The following is a 23,066-nucleotide window of genomic DNA, read 5'->3' on the forward strand; positions in this document are numbered from 1 at the left end:
AAAAAACCTGCTGTAAGTGAGCTATGCCTACCCTATCATTAGTATATCCTATGTTTCAATATAGTAATGTTATTAGGACCTTAAAGTAAGTATTTGGGCTATTATTATGAGTTATATAAGTGTCGTTATAATATCTTTTTAACCACTCGCGGTTCGTGGAATCTGGTTTAAAGGGCCACATAGGGTTGTTGGATTTCAGAAGTGTTATATGCCAAAATGGTCCAGCCCTCCGACGTTTTACGTCTGGCCCCTGTCTGTATATAGTGGTTGAGAAATATTGTTTCATGCTTATATGATAGGAATAATAGCAAGAATATTAATTAGTCTCAGTGAATATTATACTAAACGATAGTGGTAATGATACTAGGTTTTGTTAAAGGAAAATTGTGTTAAGAGTAACGAAGTGTTGTCCGAGTGCCATGTCACCACCTTTTCAAGTGAGTGCATGGTCCCTTTCATCTTACGCATAGATACGAAGTATTTTATATAAACTATGTGCTATGTGTGTATACTATTTGTATTCTTTCTATCGATGTTGGATGAACGATTTTATACAAGTTTTATATGATTTAATTTGTATATGTATTTATATCTACATAGTATGTTGGGTAAAAATGGGTAGATGAAATATGAGTTGGATGATGAGTTGAGAGGTGATATAGACCCCGATGTAAGGGTGAGAGGTGGACGATGTGAGAAGCATTTTTCCCAAAATGTTGGCCCCGTCATCTAGCAGAGTATGGATGACAACCACATACTATTCTAGACAGTCCAGTAGAACACTAGAAGACTTGCAACTTATAGGTGTTGTGAACGATGTGTTCACCGGTGTACTATAAAACCCATTGACTTGTATTGCGAGTAGACTCTTGAAAATTATACTGTCAATAAACGAGATAACCCTAGCTGCAATGCCCGAAGGACAATACCGGCAGCTGCGCCTCATAGAGAATGTCATAATTCTGGCAGCTACATCTAAGTGATATAACTAGCAGCTGTGCTTGACAGCTGTGTCATTGACAGTGATGGACTTCATACCTATTCCTTAGTTTAATTCTTAGGAATGAATGAATGAGAAATAGCTGATTCTTAGGGTAGATCCTTAAGGGTAAAGAAGATAATGGGGATGAGTAATTGGGCTAAACATAATAATTATATTATTGTGTGTTGAAAACCCTATGTACTCACCAGGTTTCCTAACCTGACCTACTCAGTTTATTTATATCACAGGTGTTGATAGGAAGTCATATTACACTGAGAGATCAAGGAGATATAAATCACTAGTGATAATGAATGTAAGTTTTATTTATGCTTATGTTTTTGTATTGACGATGACATCCCAAATGTTTTAAAATGAATAAAAATACTTTTCTTCAGAAATGCTTTGATAACGTATTTATCATGTTTTACTGGGAACAAATTCCACAACATTTTTATTAAAAGAGGTACTCTGATTTTTATAAAGCATAAACAAAGATGGTCTTTTCTAGCCGTGAAAATAGGGATGTCACAGTTGGTATCAGAGCATTAGTTTAAGCGAACTAGGAATAAGGATTTATTTCCAGACTTAAACTTAGAATTCTAAGCAATGATTGTGAGGAGTGTGTCTAATAAATTTAGGTAATACACCTAAATACACACAAGCACTAGCTTATTCAGGGAAAATGTCTAACATGTCTTTATGTGTTAAATGATTTATGATATGCATTATATGATCGGATCCATGGTCTATTGTCGTCTGGATTTAGAAACTTTATGTGTTCAAATTTCTAAACGTTTAAATATGGTATTAGAACTGGCATGTAACTTTTCAGAGTTATAGGGAGAATTACACATCGATCGTAAATAAAATCTTCTTTATCTAAATTCTCGGCACTGCACACCGAATCTCTAAATTGGATGTATTGATCGGCATGGTAGGAACTCGAAGCAGATTCGAAAGCAGTAACTCGCAGTCAGAGCCACAAGTGATTGAGCGTGCGCCAGAAGTAGCAGCCGCACCTTAGCCGATCATGATGGCAGGAGTACAAGCAAAGAAGCTGATGATGCTGGATCAGAAGATGGAAGAGATAAGGCGTTTATTTCAGCAAAATAAGGACGAACTTATTGTGACAGTACGCCAGCCAACCACTCTTGAGGCAACCATCTGGGTTGCTAAGTCTATCGAAGAAATGATCAACGATAGGATTGCTAACAAGGTTAGAGTTGGAAATAAGAGGAAATTTTAGGGGTCTTCAAGGTCTAACAATAACAACGTGTTATCAAAGTCTGAAGGAGTAGGTGAAGCAAAATGGTGTGACAAGTATGGAAGGAAACACAATTGGAGATGCCCTAAGAAACTAACCTGCTTGAAATGCAGGAAGACTGGTCACTATGCCTACAAATTCCCAACCAAGGAAGAAGTTTGCTTTAAGTGTAGTGAAGAGGGACACTTCAAGCAAAATTTCCCGATGAGAGCTACAAAGCCAAGTATACCACTGAGCACTGTGGGAGGCGCTACGAAGAAGTGACTTATTTCAAGTGTGGGAAGACTGAGAATTTGGCAATGTTTGTACATCTGACAAGAGGTTATGTCATGGACGCAGGGACAAGGGGCATATGTCGGAAGAAAAATGAAGCAGCAAGAGCGAATGCACCTCCAAAGCAAAGAAGCATCCTTGACGAAGCAACTGACAATGCAATGAATCATAAGTGAGGATTCATATCCGAAGATCGAGTTATGAAGTAGCCATAATATCGTAGTGGTAGCCTATTAGAGGCATAGTCTAGGGTGAACTTGAACACCTATGTAATCGTTTCAAGGAATAATATAAAACATTTGTTTTGTTATCTGGTGTGTTTAATGATTATGTGAAAATTCTTGCATGGTGACTTGGAAAACTGCGAGACAATACTTGGGATGAGTATGAGTAGGTGTGAATGGTATTAGAGGCCTAAACTACCGGAAGCAAAAGACTCACGCTTGGATCAGGGAAAGCCACAAGGTTACCAAGAAGCTAGTAATTGATTCCGTTTTGTTCATGTATGTTATTACCATTGTTTCGGTAATGACTAAGAAGATTGTTGTTATTTTGACCCTAGTGGTCATATCATATCGAGTCCGACCAAGATGAGTATGTTACGTGGTTAAGAGAACCAAGTTTGATGTAGCATCCGACTTAAGCAAGAAAAATTGAAGTGAAAGATAATCAAAGCGATTGTGATTGTTATTAAAGTAATTAATTTATAGCTAGAAATGCTACATGCTAAAAGGTGATTATATCACATTAGAACATGATGGAAGGTATATTCCATTTTGGAATTTGACTCCTACATATTTGAGTCTAAGTGTTGCATCATAGGATGAGAGGTCATTAGAACATGACCCATCGGTCTGTGATGATAATAAAAATAAAGAACTTATCTTAAGTAAAGTCTGTTTTAGAAGGAGCAGGAGTCTCCAATAAGTATTGAGTTTGTAACTCGAAGGTTACAAAATAGTATGAAGAGCGGGTGCAAGATCAAGCACTGTATGTAGTAAGAAGTCCAAGATATTCATGCGAACGAATATAGAAGTTACGATTATTACCTAGAATGAAGAGATAACATATGGAGTTGTTATATAATCCCTATTTTTTTGATGATTTTGGGACGTAATCATCCTAAGGGGGAGATAATTGTAACGCCCGCAGATCCGGGCTAGTCAATTTAGAGACAATAAGCATCAAAAATGAGTTTTTGACGGATTATTATTTAGAAGGATTAATCTTAACCAATGCTTAGTATATGTTACAAGGGTTCCGTACGTATAAAGAACACTGAAATCTGAGTTATAACAAAGAAGTTATGGCCCGTCGAAGTTTTACGGCAAAATCGGCACGACACCGGGAGACGTAAATAGTGAATTTACGATAGATAAATTTTTAGCCTTAGTGATCTAAACAAAATTTGTAGTATATGTTAAACCAAGAACATTAAAAAAAAAAAAAAAAAAAAAAAAAAGAACACCCAAATCTGACTTCATATGAGAAAGTTATGAATTTTCTAAGATTTTACATAGCGGTGCACGGCCCGAAACTCGAATTTTAGTTCGAGTGGTTTTTGGCATACGTGACCTAAATGAGAGTTGAATATCTCATTAATAGGAACTCAACAATAAAAAGACAGATGAAAACGGAGTCCGTATATAGAAGTTATGAATTTTACGCGGACATTTAAAAGTATAATCTCCTCCTACTATTAAATTTAAGATTGGTCGAGAATTAGCCGACGGAGTCTAATTAAAAATTGTAGATCTTGTTTTTACATACACATGGATATAAAGAACGTCGAAAACAGAGTTTGTATGCGAAATCGGGTGACGTGGCTGAATATGGGCCAAGGCTTTCTCCCCAAGGCAAGCCACCAGATGGTGACACCTGGTCATGGACTCGATGAGTAAGACCTCCGACTCGACATGTAGAGCAGGATTCTATCCTATAAATAGAGGTGTCGGGTTCCGTCATTCTTCATACCTTCCGAACTTCACTTTCTCTCTCTATACCACAACCCCCCCCCCCCTAAGCCTATGTAAACCCCTAGCACCCGAAGGAAGCCCTGAGGCTCCCAAAGTCCCGAGAAAAGAGCCTTTTGGCTCTGGAACGTTGCTCCAGCAAAGCCCGGTTTTGCGAAAAACCCGTTGTAAGTGAGCTACGCCTACCCTATCGTTAGTGTATCTTATGTTTCAATATAGTAATGTTATTAGGAACTTATAGTAAGTATTAAGGCTATTATTATGAGTTATATAAGTGTTGTTATATTTTTTTGTTAACCACTCACGGTACGGGAATCTGGTTTAAAGGGCTGCATACGGTTGTTGGATTTCAGAAGTGCTATATGCCAAAATGATCCTACCCTCCGGTGTCTTATGTGTGGCCCCTGTCTGTATTTAGTGGTTGAGAAATATTTTTTCGTGCTAATATAATAGTAATAATAGCAAGCTCATTAATTAGTCTCGATGAATATTAGACTAAACTCTAGTGATAATGATACTAGGTTTTGTCAAAGGAAAATTGTGTTAAGAGTAACGAAGTGTTGTCCGAGTTTCGAGTCACCACCTTTTCAAGTGAGTACATGGCCCCTTTCATCTTACACATAGATATGAAGTATTTTATATAAACTACGTGCTATGTGTGCATATTATCTGTATAATTTCTATCGATGTTGGATGAACGATTTTATACAAGTTTTATATGATTTAAACTATATATATATGTATTTATATCTACATAATATGTTGGGTAAAACATGAGTAGATGAAATATGAGTTGGATGATGAGTTTAGAGGTGATATAAACCCTGAGGTAAGGGTGAGAGGTGGACGATGTGAGAATCCTTTTTCCCAAATATTGGCCCCGACTATTCTAGACAGTCCAATGGAACACTAGTAGGCTCGCAACCTGTAGGTGTTGTGAACGATGTGGTCACTGACGTACTCTAAAAACCCATTGACATGTATTGAGAGTGGACTCTCAAAAATTATACTGTCAACAAACAAGATAACCCTAGCAGTAGTGCCCGAAGGACAATACCGGCAGCTGCGCCACATAGAGAATGTCACAATTCTGGCAGTTGCGCCTAAGTGATAGAACTAGCAGCTGTGCTTAAAAGCTGTGTCATTGACAGCGATGGACTTTGTACCTATTCCTTATGATAATTCTTAGGAATGAATGAGAAATAGCTGATTCTTAGGGTAGATCCTTAAGAGTAAAAAAGATAATGAGGATGGGTAATTGGGTTAACTGTTTGATGATTAAACATAATAATTATATTATTGTGTGTTGAAAACACTATGTACTCACCATGTTTCCCAACCTGACCCACTCATTTTATTTATATCACAGATGTTGATATGAAGTCATATTACACTGAGAGATTAAGGAGATATAAATCACTAGTGATAATGAATGTAAGTTCTGTTTCTGCTTATGTTTCTGTATTGACGATGACATCCCAAATGTTTTAAAATGAATAAAAATAATTATCTTTGGAAATGCTTTGATAACGTATTTATCATGTTTTACTGGGAACAAATTCCGCAACATTTTTATTAAAAGAGGTACTCTGATTTTTATAAGGCATAAACAAAATCGGTATTTTCTAGCCTTGAAAATGGCAATGTCACAATCTGGTACGCTCATAGAACCATCAACATGACTGGCACGCCTCACTTTCCTTCAGCTTATCTGGACCGTTCCCCAGGCCTTCGGCCTAAATGGTACGCCCCACTGGCCTTCAGTCTATCGAGGACGCCCTGGGTATGTTGGCCTTCAGCACTAAGTAGGACCGCCTTAACCCAACCACCCATAAAGCATGTCGACATATACATAACAGTTAATCCTACATATAACATACCGATATAAATATTATCGGGTTTGTTGACTAGCAACACAAAGCAGTACAGTCTCAACCCAACCACACTACATCAACACATGCAATCGGTAAACATATAGTCGGAACATATAACAATCAGATTTATCAGATACAATACGCCATCGTACGATAAACTAGGATAACAATCCAAGGGCCGGCCTTGGTGCCTTTGACCCGTAAGTACGGTAATGAAAACTCACCTGAAGCAGTAAACACAAAATAACCCATTGGAGTGGCTAAGATGTATTCCCGAATCTTTGAACACCTACCATCATATTAATAATCCTTAATGATTTCCGTTTGCAAATATTACGTATTAGTATTTCGTATCATAATTGATATTCACTTTATGATCGTACCAGGAATTATTAACTTCCAAAATTATTCACGATAAACTGTTGTATTGAGTTGTCGTTACAATATTAACCCTACATTGGATAAATTTGAAAAAATCCATACAATTTTAGTATCTCCTATAATTCTTTTGGATAAATTTGAAAAAATCCATACAATTTTAGTATCTCCTATAATTCTTAATAAATTAATTACCTTTTACATTATTAACCGAGCACCCAAAGTTTGGACATTTGATAGTTTTAACCCATGCTTGATTTCCTCTAACTTAAGAAGTTTCTAAAAGTAACATAAAACCCCCTAGACCTTTATCAGATAACTTTATTGTTATTATTCTAATCTAATAAATCTTATTTTAATTAATTTACTCCCTTAAACTATCATATTGCATCATTAAACGATTAAATCCATCCAAATAATTATTTGTGACCTTTTATTGACAATAACTCACCCATCCTTAGTGTTTACTTTCTAATCATTCAAATACCCATGCTATCTATTAAACCTCTCTTCCATATATATATATATATATATATATATATATATATATATATATATATATATATATAGAGAGAGAGAGAGACACAGAGATAGAGAGAGAGAGATGAATGATGATTTGAGAACTCATAGTTTCCCGATAACCTGATAACTAAAAGTGGAGCGTTGGATAAAAAAAAAAGATGACCAAGATACATTGTGGCATTTTTATAAATACATAGACAAAATAAGACACGGCTATATGATTTTAAAATGAATCAATGAGCATTTTAGGAATAAAATAATTCTTTTAATTCCCCCGATTAAATCTCTCATTTGCGTCTCTCTCTCTCTCTCTCACGACGTCTTCTTCACCGAATCACCCCTCTTCCCTCGATCGAACTCAGTCACCATCGGTTTCAATCATCAAGTCCGCCGATCTCCCCTTAAAAGCACCATCGTCTCCACCACATTGATCTTAGTTCTGTTTATACACAAAATCATAACCCTAAAATCATCACGTTACGTGATCCACCATTATATTGAAATCAAGAAGGTAGTAAAGTTGCCTTTTTGGATCCAAATTGAATCGACAAAATGTGCGTTGTGCATCTCCGAGCTAAGCATCCGCATATCAATGAAACGAAATGAACTAACGACCGTTAAGAATCCGTGGTCCCCTCCGACAATCATTACCCCATCAGTTGGTCGCCTTCCTCATCGCCTCCGTTCTGTCTCCATCAATCGACCTTGTTTCCGACCAGATCTGTAAGAGGAGATTAACAAAATAAACTCTAGTGGCTGACAATGGAATTCGTTTCAAAGTACTGATATTCGCACAAAACAGGTTCTGATTTTTCATTTTATTTTGTAATTGATCTCTATCAAAGCATATTCCCGTGTAAAATTTCAACATAAAATATGTACTAAAGAATGGTACAACATAAAATATGTACTCAATTGGTTTTTCTTGGATAGGCAAAAGCAGCAGAAGAAAAGCAAGTATCTACTAAAGAATGGTACAACATGCTTAGCACAAGATTCTTCAAGAAAGAAGATATCGACCTGATGGTAATGGATTACTTTTTAACCCACGGGTATGCCAATGTTGCTGAATCTTTCGAGGTGGAATTGGGGTGCAAAGTGGGCGTTAATCTTGAACTGCTAGCTTACCAAAAAAGAGTTACTGATCACATTCAAAATCATCAAATCACTGAAGCCATAGATCTATTTAAGACAGCATTCGGCCAGGTATTATTCCATCATTCCCTTTTTCCTTATATTATAATAAACACAATGAAACAGAACAAAGGTGTTTACTTTACAAAATTTATAATAGTAGGACATTAGTTGTGAAACCCGTATATTATACGGGTTAATTAAAACATAATGTTAAACATGAGCGATTAGATGAAAAGTTTATTTTCAATTTGAAATATGAAATAAGTGAAAATTATGAAAAAAAACGTGCAAAAAATAAATTAATTAAAATTATATGTTTTGATTGTTAGACCCGTGTACTATACGAGTTATTATAATAAAATGTTAAATACAAATGTTTAAAATGTAAATTTATTTGAAATTGAAATTGAAATTTCAAATTTGAAATTAATAGTTATTATAGTAGGTTTAATTTATGGAAACTAAATTAATGATATAGTTGAAATGAATGATGAAGTAATTGACAAGCGGAAAATAAATATATTTCAAAATTATGACAAAATGACATGTGGCCAAAAATGAGAGAATGACAGGTGGCAATAACATTTTCATTATTAGGGTAGATGGATTCATTTTTGTTTAGAGCAGCAACATAATTGAGCTCTTAATAGCCTCTTCTGGAAATTGTAGATATCGTAGAAATATATTATTATTATGTTTTGCATGGCTTCTTTCTTTATGTTTATTTTATTAGGGCCTAATGATATGTGGTATGAATTGAAGGACTATTTAGCTTATTTTTTATTTATTTTAAAATTGATTTATGGTTATTGATTTTTTCATACATGTATTGCTTATTTGCCATCTTAATATGTCATATAATTTGATTCTGCATTTATGTATTATTATTAATTTTAGAAGGCTCGGTGGCGTAGAAAACCACTATCAAAGCTAGTTGTTGCACAAAGAAACATCTACAATGTAGCAATGCTGCATTCCATAAAAAAATCAGCAGGTGCAAAAATTATATATATAGGGTTAGGATTAAATGTGAATCACAAATATTGTGTGAATGTATGACTAAATTCTGATCACTAGATTAAATATTATGAATAGATATGATCATTGGATGCATGTTATTAAAATGGACTAGCATGTACTATATATTACACTTAATTAGATATAATGATATATATGACATTTTATTAAGAGAGATATATATAATTTCCTACATTTTAGCAAATAAGTCAAAGTAATTAATTCAAATCTTATATTTGTTTCAACACATAAAATTAAATAAGATTTTTATAGTACGACCTCCTTCAACATAATTAACACATATTTTTATTCTTTCATTCTTAAAGAACAATATTGCATTTAATTTTTTTTAGAATTAACATTCTTAAAGAACACATAATGCATATATTCTTAAGAACAACATGTTCTATATGAATAATAAACATTCTTTCTTCACATTACACAAATTACAAATCCAAATCTCACATTCTCATGAGAATGAAATTAAATTAAACTAGCAAACAAATATCTTTAATCATTCTCAGAAAATACGTGAATACGTTTTTTGATAATTGCATTATGTGAGAATGCTTTCCATGAAATCACACTCTAGGTCTTCTTTCTTTGCATTTGTGTTTTGATGGCAGCCCAAGGAAAAATCGAACCCCGTGAAATCTAACTTCGACTTGCAATATGTTGTCATCTTCTTCTTGTCGTCATGTTCTTCTCCAGGTGCTACTTTGGTGTTACTTACTGACCAGGCTTAAAAAATAGAGAGAGACAAGAGGAAACGAGTGAAAACAAGAAACAAATCATCAAAAAGCTGATTATAGAAAATAAATTAAATGTGCATTATAAATTATTACACATTAGATATTGATTTGAGAAACCAATTGCTATGTGAATACCATTACTCGGTAGCAATAACTAGACCACTAGTTATAAACTTTAATCATATCAAACAAATTCTATTATAGTATTTTCCATTCCTTGGTTTACTTAATTGGAATATCATATGATTTTACCACTACCTCAAAAATGTTTTAGATCACATTGTTTGTCATCAAGGAGAGCATAGAAGGATATGTTATTTTATAACAAATATGTTAAAATCCACAAAGCTTGCCTACATATGATTCATTAGAGATAGACTCAAAAATTTAATTTAACACAAAATAAATGCAGCAATCCTAAATTTATGTGTATCACCTATAGGTATAAAATACAACTTATTAACAAAGGCAAAAAAATGTTTGACGAGGAAACATAAAAACAATTTACGGCATCAAATAGAAAAAGAACAAATTATGAATTAGATGTACTAGTAGCATGTTTTGTAGTCAAATAAGGATAAAGGGGATGAAGATGGTGATTCGAATTTGGAGTAGAGAAGATGATGAACATCATCTTGTTGGTGGTGTCGATTATGGTACATGGTGATGGCAACATGTTGGAAGTGAAGAAAGGAATGACCGTTTGATTGGGAGATTAATAAGAATAGAAAACTAAAACAATGGATTTTTTATATTAATGATGATGATCAAGTTTCCTAAATTGTTGGGATTTAAATTAGTTAATAGTTAATTAAATTAATTAAATAATTATAATACTTTTATCAAATGATTGGACCATATTTGGTTATACATTTACACAATAATTATACTTTATATATGATCCTAACTCTCTCTCTCTCTCTCTCTCTCTCTCTCTCTCTCTATATATATATATATATATATATATATATATATATATATATATATATATACTAGTGGTGTACCCGCGCAAAGCAGCGGCAGAGAATAATTTCTTGAGGCGCCATTTTTCTTTTGCAAGATTATAATGTTCCAAAGATAGTACATGTCTAAATTCCAACTTTGGCGTTAGTTATGACATAATACATAGATAATCGATAAAAAAAACAGTTTAAAGTGGCACAAACTGTACTTAAAAATAGCCAAAAATCACAACATAAAAATATCTATATTAATTTAATTGAATTATATACTAAAGGTAGAAATTGTAGATTGGCAAAAAAGCTTATAAATAATAAAGCCTAATACTTTACTACCATTAATATAGCTTGTACTTAATGCAAAAAAAGTTTTTGATTACTAAAAGGTTTACAATAAAGCCTAATATTTTATCACCATCATATACCAAAAAAATTGATGTCTACCAAAGTTAGATCATTGTACAAATCTTAAGTTATGATATCCAACTCACGACATGGTGTTTTGGAAAAAAAAAAATCAGTTTGCCTTTCTTTAAGATTTTTAGAAAGAATTAATCACAAAGGACTTTATGATATAAAAGATCACTATCTTGCAAGCTCATAATAATTAGACAAGAGATCCATGTATTCTATTTATTCATGACAACTACAAGAAAACTATAAAAAATATTAATATTTCCACACAGAAATGACCAAAAGACTTTAGGGGTAAAATCGTCCAAAATATAAGTTCAACAACTTGTCCAGCCAAGCATACAACCTCTGTTATCACTTTTAACATCTCTTCATCATATGCTCTAGTAAGCGATGTGCTTTTCTAGAACAAAGATGTCGAATATTTCAAACTCTTGTAACACATGTGACATATATCATCCATTATTTAGATTAATCTTCAAAATTAGCTAATAAAACAAAAATGCTAAGCAGAGTCGGATAGACAAAAGGAAATGCAGAACACCAATTATGTGTATTCCTGATATCATAAACAAATCACTTTTACATCAAAATTCAACAAATACTTTTTAATAATTAAAATAAATTAATAAAGACTAATATGAGAACAATGGATCATTTCATGTTTGTGTGTATCCCTGATATCATAAACAAATTACAACCCTTCCATTTCAAAATTGTAGATGGGTGATTTAACCCTTTATTAGTTTCATGCAAGCAAGAAAATAACCAATTAGCAAAACCAACAACATTTAGGGTGCTGATTCAATTAAAGTAAAACAACAAACCCCCAATTTCACACTATATCCAACCATCTTGAATTGTAATACCTCGTTTATTATTGGATCTTTCCTATATTAATAGTATATTGCACATATTGGCAATAAAACTCATTGTCTTTCAAAGCACTTGTAACAAATCTGCATAATATTAATGATAAGAATCTAATATCATACAACTATCCCCTGTTCACTATATGGAAATGATCTAAGTTTCACCAGCCTAAGTTTTTCGTATAAATATGAATCTGCAGGAAGCAACTTGCTTCTGTCATATAACTCATAAACAAAGAACTTCATCATACAATCGATAATCAAAGGAACAAATCTGAGGAGGGAAAAGGCACAACATGTGATACCTTGTCCTTTCTTTTTTTTTTTTTTGATTTTTTGAGTAGTAGACAGTCAAACATCCACAAAAACATGGGATTCATGTTCCTAAGAAGCAAATACCTGTATGTACAAAGAAGAATATATCATACAGAAAAAAGCCAAATAACAAAAGCTTAAGGCACCGGTTGAGAAATCAAAAGTCAAGAATGGTATAAACCAAGAGTACAAATAAACAATATATTTGAAGAGGGAAAAGCTAAAAAATGTGTTACCTGATCATACTTTTTAGAGGAATACAAAGACAAGGTTGGTACACCTGTACCTTAAAAAAATATATAATTATCCCATACCCAAATATGGCAAAACAAAATCCCTAAATCATGATTGAGAGAGATAAATCAAAAATTAAGATTTGTACATGCTATAAGAACCAGATAACACCAGTTCAGTTCTGAAGAGGGATGTTACCAAGTAATACATTTCTTAAAATTTATATGTCCGATGAAGCATGGTTTAGTGTTGGCCAAGAACAATCTTTTCCTCTGGTCCTTGAAGAGCAAGCCTTGCACTGCGTTGTTTAGATATCAATTGTGTTATTATAATAATTGCAACAATTTCATTATCCTTCTAGATGTTGATGTTATTTTGAAGTTATTTTATTTAGGGATTAGATTTTAATACATTGTTTTGGTTAAAATCGTGAATTTGAATTTGAAATTGGAATATGGAATAAAAAACGATTTTTTTCAAGTATAATAAAGTGAGTCGAGTGATTACAATGGAAAAGTTAAAAGAAAGAAAAGAAATATATATAGATAATCTAAAAGAAAGGAACAATACCTGAAGGCGATGACTCCATGGCGGTAGATGGTTGAGGGTGCAATAGGCACCATCACTATCATTATCTTTAAAACACAAAAAGAAAACATTGAAATTAAAAATATAAAAAATCGAGGAAATATAAGATCCAAAAAATTCAGTAAACAAGCCAGATGATTTTCTTTTGTGTTGAATCGAACAAATATGAATATGGTGGAAGCAACAAATCCCCCTTAAGTTTATTCATAGAAATGAAAACTGTGTCAAGCAATCATAAAGGTCACCGACAGGATGATAGCCGGTGGTGGTGGAGAGAAAGACGGAGTGAAAGCGATGACGATGATAAAGACAATAGTGGGTCGTGGTGTGCTCCAGACGTAACAGTGGTGTTCGACAAAGGGGGAGTGAGAAATCAGTTCGTTTGTATGCCTGGTGACGATGGTAGAGCTACTTTAGGGCTAGGGCTTCCAGTAAACATTGTGTGATGGCGTAATGGTGGCGGGGAGATAGACTTAGGGTTTCTCATTTCGAATTAAGGTAGAAGTGGGACGGTAAAGGGGTGCCGGTGGAGGTAGTGACGACATCATGAGGGTGGAGGTAGCGACGGCTCCAGGAGACTGTGACAAAGAAGGTGGAGGTGGGGAGGCAGTAGGTATTAGGTTTTTTTTGAGATAATCGGGAGAGAGTGCATTGAATAGAGAAGGGATGTGGGAGAATTAGATCGAATTTGTGTTCATTTCAACGAATGAAGGCGGAGGACTAGGTAAACAAGAGATAAGATGGAAAGATAAACCCTGTCAAAATCATATAAAATCTTTTAGGATTGTATTGCATATTTATACATATTGCATTTATTTTTGTACAATTTAATTTAAATAAGACTAAGTTTAAAATTTAAAATTTAATATTATTTTATTATTGGTTACTTGTACTCATAGCTTAATGGTTTGGACGTCTTAAAAAAAATATTATTATTATATTCAATCTACTTTTAGAAATAGTATGATTTCTTTTATAAGATAGTAAATATATATATATATATATATATATATATATGTTTTTGGATTATTGTTGTTTTAGTGATGCTTTTGTGGTCAAAACTATAACCATTACTTTGACTGTTTTTAGTTGTGGGCGCTTATATGTGAATTTTTAGACATTTCTATTAATATTTCTAATAACACAAAAAATTAAACATTAAATGATATTGGTAAGATGGTGGTCAGTTGTGGGCGCTTATATGTGAATTTTTAGACATTTCTATTAATATTTCTAATAACACAAAAAATTAAACATTAAATGATATTGGTAAGATGGTGGTCATGCTCTTAATGAATTAATTTTGATTAAACGTTCCACTTTTAATTCTCGGGTTCTCGGGAAACTATGAGTTCTCAATTGATCTCATATATATATATATATATATATATATATATATATATATATATATATATATATATATATATGGAAATGGGGTGTTATAATATATATAAAATAAGAAAACAAGTCAAATGTATTCCAAAACCATGGATCGGAATCGTACTCTAGCATTCTGGAGTCCTTTCTGGAATAATATGTTCCGGAGAATGTGATTCTTTACAAAAAAATTGAGTCATTTTTGTAAAAATGTCATTTATAAATGTTAAATTACTCAATTTCTAATAAACAATAGCCGTACTAAATAAACAAATAAAATAAAATGAAGAAATAAATGTATATTTTAATTAATATTTGTTTCTCTATAAGGCGGAAGGGTATGGGGGAAAATTGCACGTAATAACCTAGGTGGAGGGGTTCACGCGTGAACACCGCTCCACGTACGAGTAAGTATTACGCATATTGATGTTGGTCACGGACGTTCAATGACGATTTCATTAGTTATTCAAATTTTGATCATTTGGCATTCAATTTGGTACCGTTTAGCAAATAAATAAATAAATATATATATATATATATATTAAATTAAAACTTCACCTATATATACAAACATATAATACACATAAAATATCTCACAATGAATACACTCAACAGTATGAATAATTTTTTGGGTGTCATTTCTTCTTCTTCATCGAATGAAGATGATTATATTGATGATGAGTTAATTATGCACACGTTGTTGTCCGCACCACACTACATTGTGTGTCAGATAGGTGAAAGTTCAAATGTTGAGAAGAAACATAGAAAGTCGATCAACTTGGATCGTATCGTGGAAAACAAACTTTTGGTAGGTGATTACTTTACCACTTATAGTTTATACGACCTATCAAAATTCGAAGATCGTTTTCGTATTTGTAGAAATTTATTCGTACATACAACTAGAGATTTGGAAAACAATTATGAGTTTATTCAATTGAGATGGGATGCTAGAGATAATCGTGGTTTTACTACATTTCAAAAATGCACATAAGTTCTTACACAATTGCCATATGACGTACCCGTAGACGCTTCAGATAAATATTTGAAAGACAAAATTGTAAGAATGGTCTTGTGGTATGTCAAAACTACCAAGTTTTGTCAAAAATGGGTTTGGCTTGCAAAGATGGTCCAATAGTTTCGTTTTGTTGCGAGTTTGGTCCAATTTGATTTGAACTTTTTTGTAAAGACGATTTTACCCCTTATTATTTTATTTTTCATTTTTGTTTTATTACCAACAATTAAAAAATAATTAAAAATAAAACAAAAAGAAAATCTCTCTTCCTCCCTCCTTCTCTCTCTCTCTCTCTCTCTCTCTCTCTCTCTCTCTCTTAATGACAATCCCCATTCCAAATCCCGCATCCACGATCTTCCAGATCGTGGATTCAAGAGGTAAGAACAAAAGTTCTAAAATTTCATCAATTTGTGTTATCAGAACGTGGAGGGTTTGGCAGTATGTTTCTTATGATTCAAAACTTGACGTGAATTCATCCACGCGATTCTCGATCCCGCCCTAACACCTCCGATTTTACCAACGAAGGAGACAGAAGGATAAACGAATCGAGTTTAGAGCTCCGTTGTGGATCGCGTTTTCGATTGTTGCGTGATGGGTTGAGGAGTTTGGGAGAACAAATTTGACCTGCTTCACCTCAAGAACATGTATTCATTATCCCTAGTCTTGACATAATCATCAACATCGCAACACCCAAACCATCACCATCTCATCCTAAAACCATCACCTGCTTTACCTCAAGAACATGTGTGTATGTGTGTCTTGAATCGATTTTTCGCTGAATAGATTTTCTGGTGGATTTGAGAGGCAGCGGCTAGGGCTGAGCTGAAAGTTTGCTCAATTTTAACTCTAACCGATATGCATATCCTTCTCCTTGATCGATATGCAGTGAAATAAGAACATGGCTTATTTTCTTTTTCTTTTTTGATTTTTTTTGTTGGTGTAGTAAACAACAACAGGGGATGTCGATTATTGAAGTTTATGGAGGTGGGTGAAGAAGACGATGACTGTATGGAGCAATAAAGGTGTTATTCCATGAGTGGCCAACATCTATGAGGTGATGAACTTGAAAAACCAGGTGTTCTTCCATCTGATAATTAGGGATTTAACGACCTTGGTATTTAGAATAACATATTAACGATTTGGGGCTAGGATATACAATCAGGGAGTTGGTAAGATCATGAGGATAAAGCAGATTCATAGCAAGAGTGGAGATGTATATGATTGTGAATCGATTGTATGTGAGTTTACAACGGATTAATGTGAATCTAAATGTGAGTTTATCTACTTTTAGGGTTTTTTTTTGTTTTTCTGAGAGAGAGAGAGAGAGAGAGAGAGAGATTTGTTTTTGTTTTATTTTTAATTGTTGGTAATAAAGCAAAAATATAAAAATAAAATAATAAGGGGTAAAATCGTCTTACAAAAAAGTTCAAACCAAATTGAACCAAATTCGCAACAAAACGAAACTATTGGACCATCCTTGCGAGAATGCACATATCTCTTTTGTAAGTATGTTACACAACATTATGGTGACATATACTTATGAAATCCGACTAGAAATGATGCTGAACAGTTCTATGTCGCATATCAAGCTAAACATGGATTTCCATGGATGCTTGCTAGCGTTGATTGTACACAATGGATCTGGCAAAACTGTCCCAATGCACGACGAGGCCAACTCACACGAGGTGATCATGGAGTTCCAGTTGTTATACTAGAAGCAGTTGTTTCACTGGACCTATGGTTTTAAGATGCATTTTTTTGGTATGGCGGGGGTCAAACAACGACCTGAATGTGTTTGGAGCATCTCCGTTATTTAACGACATTTTGCAAGGTAAAGCACCAAACAAGTCATACGTTGGCGATGAGATATATCAAGAGTACGCTACATTTGTCAAGTCATACTCATAACCGACCTATGAAAAAGGAAAATTGTCCAAGTTAGTACATGAATTTGAAAGGAAGGATGTGGTGCCGACGTTTGGAGTCCTCAAACAGAAGTGCCACATAATCAAACATCCAACACGAGCATAAGATACAGAAAAAATGATGAAGGTGATGAAAGTGTGTGTTATTTTATATAACATGATAACATGATAAAGATGCCGACATTGAGGACAACGATGACGACGAGTAGTATTCTTTTTAATTTAAATGTTTTATTAATGTTAATGTTTTTATTAGTAAAATATACATTGAATTTTAAAAATCTTATTTTTATTAAAGTTAATGTTTTTTTTTATATTTATAAAATATTTATTTATGTTTAATAATTATGTTTTTTATTTAATATAATGTCAAAAATAAAATTCATAAAAGGTAAATAATATCATTTTTAATGGCTAGTAACATGTAGTGGATGTGATTCGGCACATAAGTGTACTTTTCAAGTAAACATCTTGTGAAAACGCTCATAGCCTAATTAAATAAAATAAAGAAAGCAAAGGCGGCCACTTACATACCTTTAACATATTGACATTGACAACACATATAGAGGAGACGTTCACACAATCTGTATTCGACAGTTTCATATCATTTTCAAATAGTTTCATTATCACATATTCAAATAGAGAGGATGAGAAGGCTAAAAAAGAGATAGAGTATCAGCATGAGATCATGAGATTAGACGAGGGAGATATAACTGAGTATATACCATGAAAGCACGACAGTTCAAGAGGTACTGAGACATTGAGTTTTATCGGAGGAGTATGACGGACAGCTTGGTCTATGACAGGCAACAATGAGAGCTTGAGGAGGCAAGAGTCAGAGAGTCGACGGAGACCACCACCATGTGGTTTTCAGCTAGAGTTTGTCACTTTGAGATAACAAAAGTAGATTATTGTGGGTTTTATGGGATTTATTAAATCGATAGATAATTGCATCAGAATTTAAGATTTAATAAGTTTCTATTTTCAAATATTTTAGTTTTTATTTTTGAAATCTTGAATGGTGTTTTTCACTTTTTCTCCCTCTCAAAATAATTTACACATGCGTTTGTAATTTTTTTTTTAATATAGAAAAATGATAGAAACCACTTTCTTTCTCACAACCACTCTGTTTAGATCTGTCATGAATGGGGCCTTTGAAGCCTCTCAAAACAGACTCATGAGTCATGAATGTCATAAATGTACATTAGTCTATGGATAGATGAAGAGTAAAAGAAACAAGACACACAACCGGCTTTTCTTAATGAACTCCAGTCTTTGGCTACGTATACAACAGGTATTAGTAGGCTAAAAAGTTGGGAAGCCATGGCCTCCCTAGCCCCTTAAAGAAGGACCTTTAACAACATTCTTGAGAACCAAAAGAACATATGAAATCCTAGCTACTTTGTTGAAAACATATGAATGTCATTTGCAAGTTTCTCGACATTCAAGAAAGATGAGCCATTAGAACTTGTCGCAATTTCAATATTTTTCTTCCACTCCATAGCCTTGATCCTCATTTGTTTACCCATCTCTCCTCCAATCAACTCCTTTGTGAGCTTCTCAACTTCATCTCTCTTCACAGTCTCTCCGATTTCCATGCCAACTTTCCATTCCTTGCAAATTTGCCTACAGATTGTTGGTTGGTCCCATAAAAAAGGCCAACACAACATGGGGACCCCAGCCGTTAGGCTCTCAATGGTCGAACCCCATCCACAATGAGTCAAGAACCCACCAACCGAAGGGTGGTTCAACACTTCTTCCTGAGGACACCAACTTGCGATAAACCCTTTCTTATTAATAATCTCTTTGAGTTCTTGAGGAAAGACAATAGACTCTCCAACAACCAAATTAGGCCTAATGATCCAAAGAAAATAATGGTTGCTATTAGCAATTCCCCAACCAAACTCTAGCAATTGTTGTGAAGACATCACTGCTAAGCTACCAAAATTCACATAAATAACTGAATTTGGTTCCTTTGATTGCAACCAGTTAAGGCACTCAGGTTCTTCCTTCCATAAACTATAGCTTTTATTGTCCAACTTCTTTGTTTCTTGCTCATTTTGTATATGTTTTAGTAGCAACTCTAGTGGTCCGATTGTGTAGATGTGAGGAAATATGGGGTTGAGGGCTTTAATGACGGTGGACTCTAAATCTTCAAATGTGTGGATGATTATATTTGAGATCTTCCTCGTTGCTTTAGCACACTCAATGACAAAATTATAGTCTACATCATTTGGGTCTGTGGTTCGAACATAACCTGGAAGATCCTTTAAACGGATTGCTTCAAACCCTGGAATCCAATCTATTATAGTGTCAAGATACCCATTGGTGAGGTAACTTTCATCTGAAACATTAGTAAGAATTAGTATGATGATCAACAAATAAGTAAGAATTTTCCAAACGGTGTTAATCCGATTTCATTTCTTATATGGGGTGCAATAATATTCTGGATTTTTCAACTTTCAAGTAATTTTTAATCTATTTTAGCCCACTAATATTTATAAGAATTCCGTGAAAGCTGCGTGTATTCTGCCAAACTTTAATGTGAAAAATAATTTGAAAATCAACGTCTTGAGATCTATAGTTTTCCAAAAACACATTCGAGAACCCGACATGATGAGTTAGACAATGTGTTATCTTTGAAAATATAGGTCTTACAAAGTTAATAATCTTTTTATGGATAATACATATTTCTAAGTAAAATAAGTTGTTATAATTATTAAAAGAGTTTTTTTATAACTTAATAGAACATGTCACTTGTTAAAAAAAACCGACATTATCAAAATGAGTCATAATTTTAAATGAAACGTGAAAAAAAAACGTCCACATTTTGAAAACTTTCACCATAAAAGTTTCTTAGCTTATAGAGTAAAAGTCGATCGTGCTCTAATTTATAAAAGAGTTGGTCAAAAAATGGTATCCTCGCATTTAAATTTATAACAATTCAAATTTAAGCCATATGATTAGGCCACCGACATATAAGTGTGATCTCATCAATGTCACATCGTTATCATATCACTTTCGTATAAATATCATTCCACATCATTAGATCAAAGTGAGTGGGTGCAGTCTATGTCGCACTCCACTCGCCACATCATCACGCACACCGCCCCCTGGGCGCGATCTAGGCCGCACTGCACTCCCTCTCTTTCTCCTCTTTTACTTCCTCTCTCTTCTCTCTCAACCAATCATCTTTCTTTCTTTTTCTTTTTTTCTCTCTACTAACCATTTTCCCACTCCCAGCTTGTGGTTGTCATCTACGTGGCAAAGAAGAGAGTGCGGTTTCAGTGACACCACTCCCTCCAGCCTTAGAATATTTTACTTTTTAATTTTTAAATAAAATAGATAATATTTGAATTTAAAATTTTAAAACATCAACTTAAAAAGAAACTAACCTTTAAGTGGAATAAGTTTTTTTTCAATTAGATTTGGAGCTTGGTAATAGCCCCAGAAAGCACTAGCAGAGAAGGTCCAAAATTGCATGGTTGGTACTTTAAGTGTCTCCGCAGCATCAACAGTGAAAGGCGTCATACCATCACCAATAATACAAGTAACTGGAATCTCTAGTCTAGCCACAAGATCAAGAAAGTAACCCAAGAAGTTAGTTAGAATAGACTTAGAGAGTTCAAGTTTATCCCCTCGTAAATCATCGGGAATTCCATCAGGAATGGTCTTGAACTGGAATCCAGGTTCATCATCGAGACTATGTGGCCCTCCGGACTTTAGTAAATTATTGTGGTTAATCTCAGTGTTTACGAAGGTTATGTGTATGCCTTTGAGATGCAGTAGCCTCGCTAGTTTGAGCATACACTTGATGTGGCTTTGTGCTGGACATGGTACGAACACCACATGTGGCTTGCTTTCACTGTTTACTAACACAGTTTCCATCGTATGTATGTGAGAGAAAACTATGATATGTTGGTTTGGATTGCTAGATGAAGCTTGTTATATATAAGACAATTATGTGATTACGTGTGCAATGGTGAGTGGGTGTGTGCATGTATGGATTATATTATTCGAGAGAATTCGATAATTATGAAATAAGACAAATTACTTGATAGTTGATAATAGAACACATTTAAAATAATTAACTTGTTAAAAAATCAAGTAAAATTAAAAAATAATTAATTATGAATTTATCAAAAACTAATAACGATATAACTTGATTGAAATTTATTGGGGATTTATCTTCGATGTTGAGAATTACAATTGCAATTTCGATTCAAATCACAAAGTTTTCCACCATTCACAATTATTATGCTGGACAAATGTATAAAGAGATAATTATATGCTATTTGTTATTATTTTTAAAAGAAATCTTGAAGAAAATTCTTAAGTTGGGTTTGATTCGCAGAATATTTTTGAAATAAATGAATTTGTTAAAAGAATTGGAATATGAATTTATTAGACACTAAAATGTGTTTGGTTGGCATAGATTGGAATCTGTTTTCTGTTTTGATTTGCTGTTTTCCCAAAGAATTTGGAAATGAATTTTGTAATATGGCCGAAATACCTTTAGTTATTTTTTTGTACATTAATTATATTTTTTAATAAACATGATAAAGTTTTATATAATTACAATATTTTTATTGAACTCTTCTATAAAAATATAAATTACAAAATAAGCATGTTTCGTTACAATCTATCAACTTATTTTTTGTGAATATCGTGGTTTGTAATAAGGGCTTTTAACATAATTTATGGATTTTTTTTTCCATTCTTCACCAAGAAAACAAACAATAATGGCAAAAGTATTGAAAAAAAATCACGTTGGCAAAGAAAACAATACACAAGCAAAAAAACAAACATTTGGTAGGCATGCTTTTACAAGCAATTATTACACAGCCAACAATAAATTTGAACCACAAATTTAACAATTGATTATATTTGTCCGGATAATTGTTGATACTTCACATAAAAGAAAAAAGAGATGAAGGATACTAGAAGAATTCGAAGAATTAGAAGTATTATAAGTACAGTCTAAGAAAACGTATACAGAGATGAAGTACAACAATATATTTGTGAAGACATTATGTTATTATCTATTACTCAAAGATAAATCACACACATAAACATATAAAACAATAGAGAAACACTTTTAATTGCATACTAATAGAAGAATTCAAGAGGTTTACTTCCCAATGAAAAGGATGCAACAAAGAACTAGAAAAAGAACTCATCTCATGTCAAATACGATA

The 23,066-nt window shown here is 33.4% G+C and overlaps 1 protein-coding gene and 3 long non-coding RNA genes across 8 annotated transcripts; 1 reads left to right on the plus strand and 3 right to left on the minus strand.

Annotated features, from left to right (window-relative positions):
* Window positions 1–7,390: 7,390 nt before the first annotated feature.
* LOC145097419 (uncharacterized) lies at window positions 7,391–8,570 on the minus strand. Of its 2 annotated transcripts, XR_013704362.1 has the most exons (3): window positions 8,287–8,565; window positions 7,791–7,987; window positions 7,391–7,705 (listed from the first exon to the last, which is right to left on the minus strand). It is a non-coding gene; the product is annotated as an uncharacterized LOC145097419 (long non-coding RNA). The 2 variants fall into 2 exon arrangements; XR_013704361.1 differs by having other exon boundaries at window positions 7,391–7,987; window positions 8,287–8,570.
* Window positions 7,931–9,276, plus strand: LOC145097412 (uncharacterized). The gene is made up of 2 exons (XR_013704360.1): window positions 7,931–8,068; window positions 8,200–9,276. It is a non-coding gene; the product is annotated as an uncharacterized LOC145097412 (long non-coding RNA).
* A 573-nt stretch (window positions 9,277–9,849) lies between these two features.
* Window positions 9,850–14,329, minus strand: LOC145097389 (uncharacterized). 4 transcript variants are annotated; one of them, XR_013704357.1, is made up of 3 exons: window positions 13,537–14,319; window positions 12,723–13,264; window positions 9,850–10,161 (listed from the first exon to the last, which is right to left on the minus strand). It is a non-coding gene; the product is annotated as an uncharacterized LOC145097389 (long non-coding RNA). The 4 variants fall into 4 exon arrangements; XR_013704356.1 differs by lacking the exon at window positions 9,850–10,161 and adding an exon at window positions 12,401–12,611; XR_013704359.1 differs by lacking the exon at window positions 9,850–10,161 and having other exon boundaries at window positions 12,401–12,816; window positions 12,969–13,264; window positions 13,537–14,317.
* A 4,766-nt stretch (window positions 14,330–19,095) lies between these two features.
* On the minus strand, window positions 19,096–21,801 carry LOC145097402 (UDP-glycosyltransferase 85C1-like). Its single transcript, XM_079034955.1, has 2 exons — window positions 21,264–21,801; window positions 19,096–20,212 (listed from the first exon to the last, which is right to left on the minus strand). Exons 1-2 carry the CDS (start codon window positions 21,754–21,756, stop codon window positions 19,266–19,268), a joined length of 1,440 nt encoding a protein of 479 aa, XP_078891081.1. The 5' UTR covers window positions 21,757–21,801; the 3' UTR covers window positions 19,096–19,265.
* Between the last annotated feature and the right edge of the window lie 1,265 nt (window positions 21,802–23,066).

The sequence above is a fragment of the Lactuca serriola genome, chromosome 1 (assembly GCF_051521515.1).
Source record: "Lactuca serriola cultivar US96UC23 chromosome 1, Lser_US96UC23_V15, whole genome shotgun sequence".
NCBI lineage: Eukaryota > Viridiplantae > Streptophyta > Magnoliopsida > Asterales > Asteraceae > Lactuca > Lactuca serriola.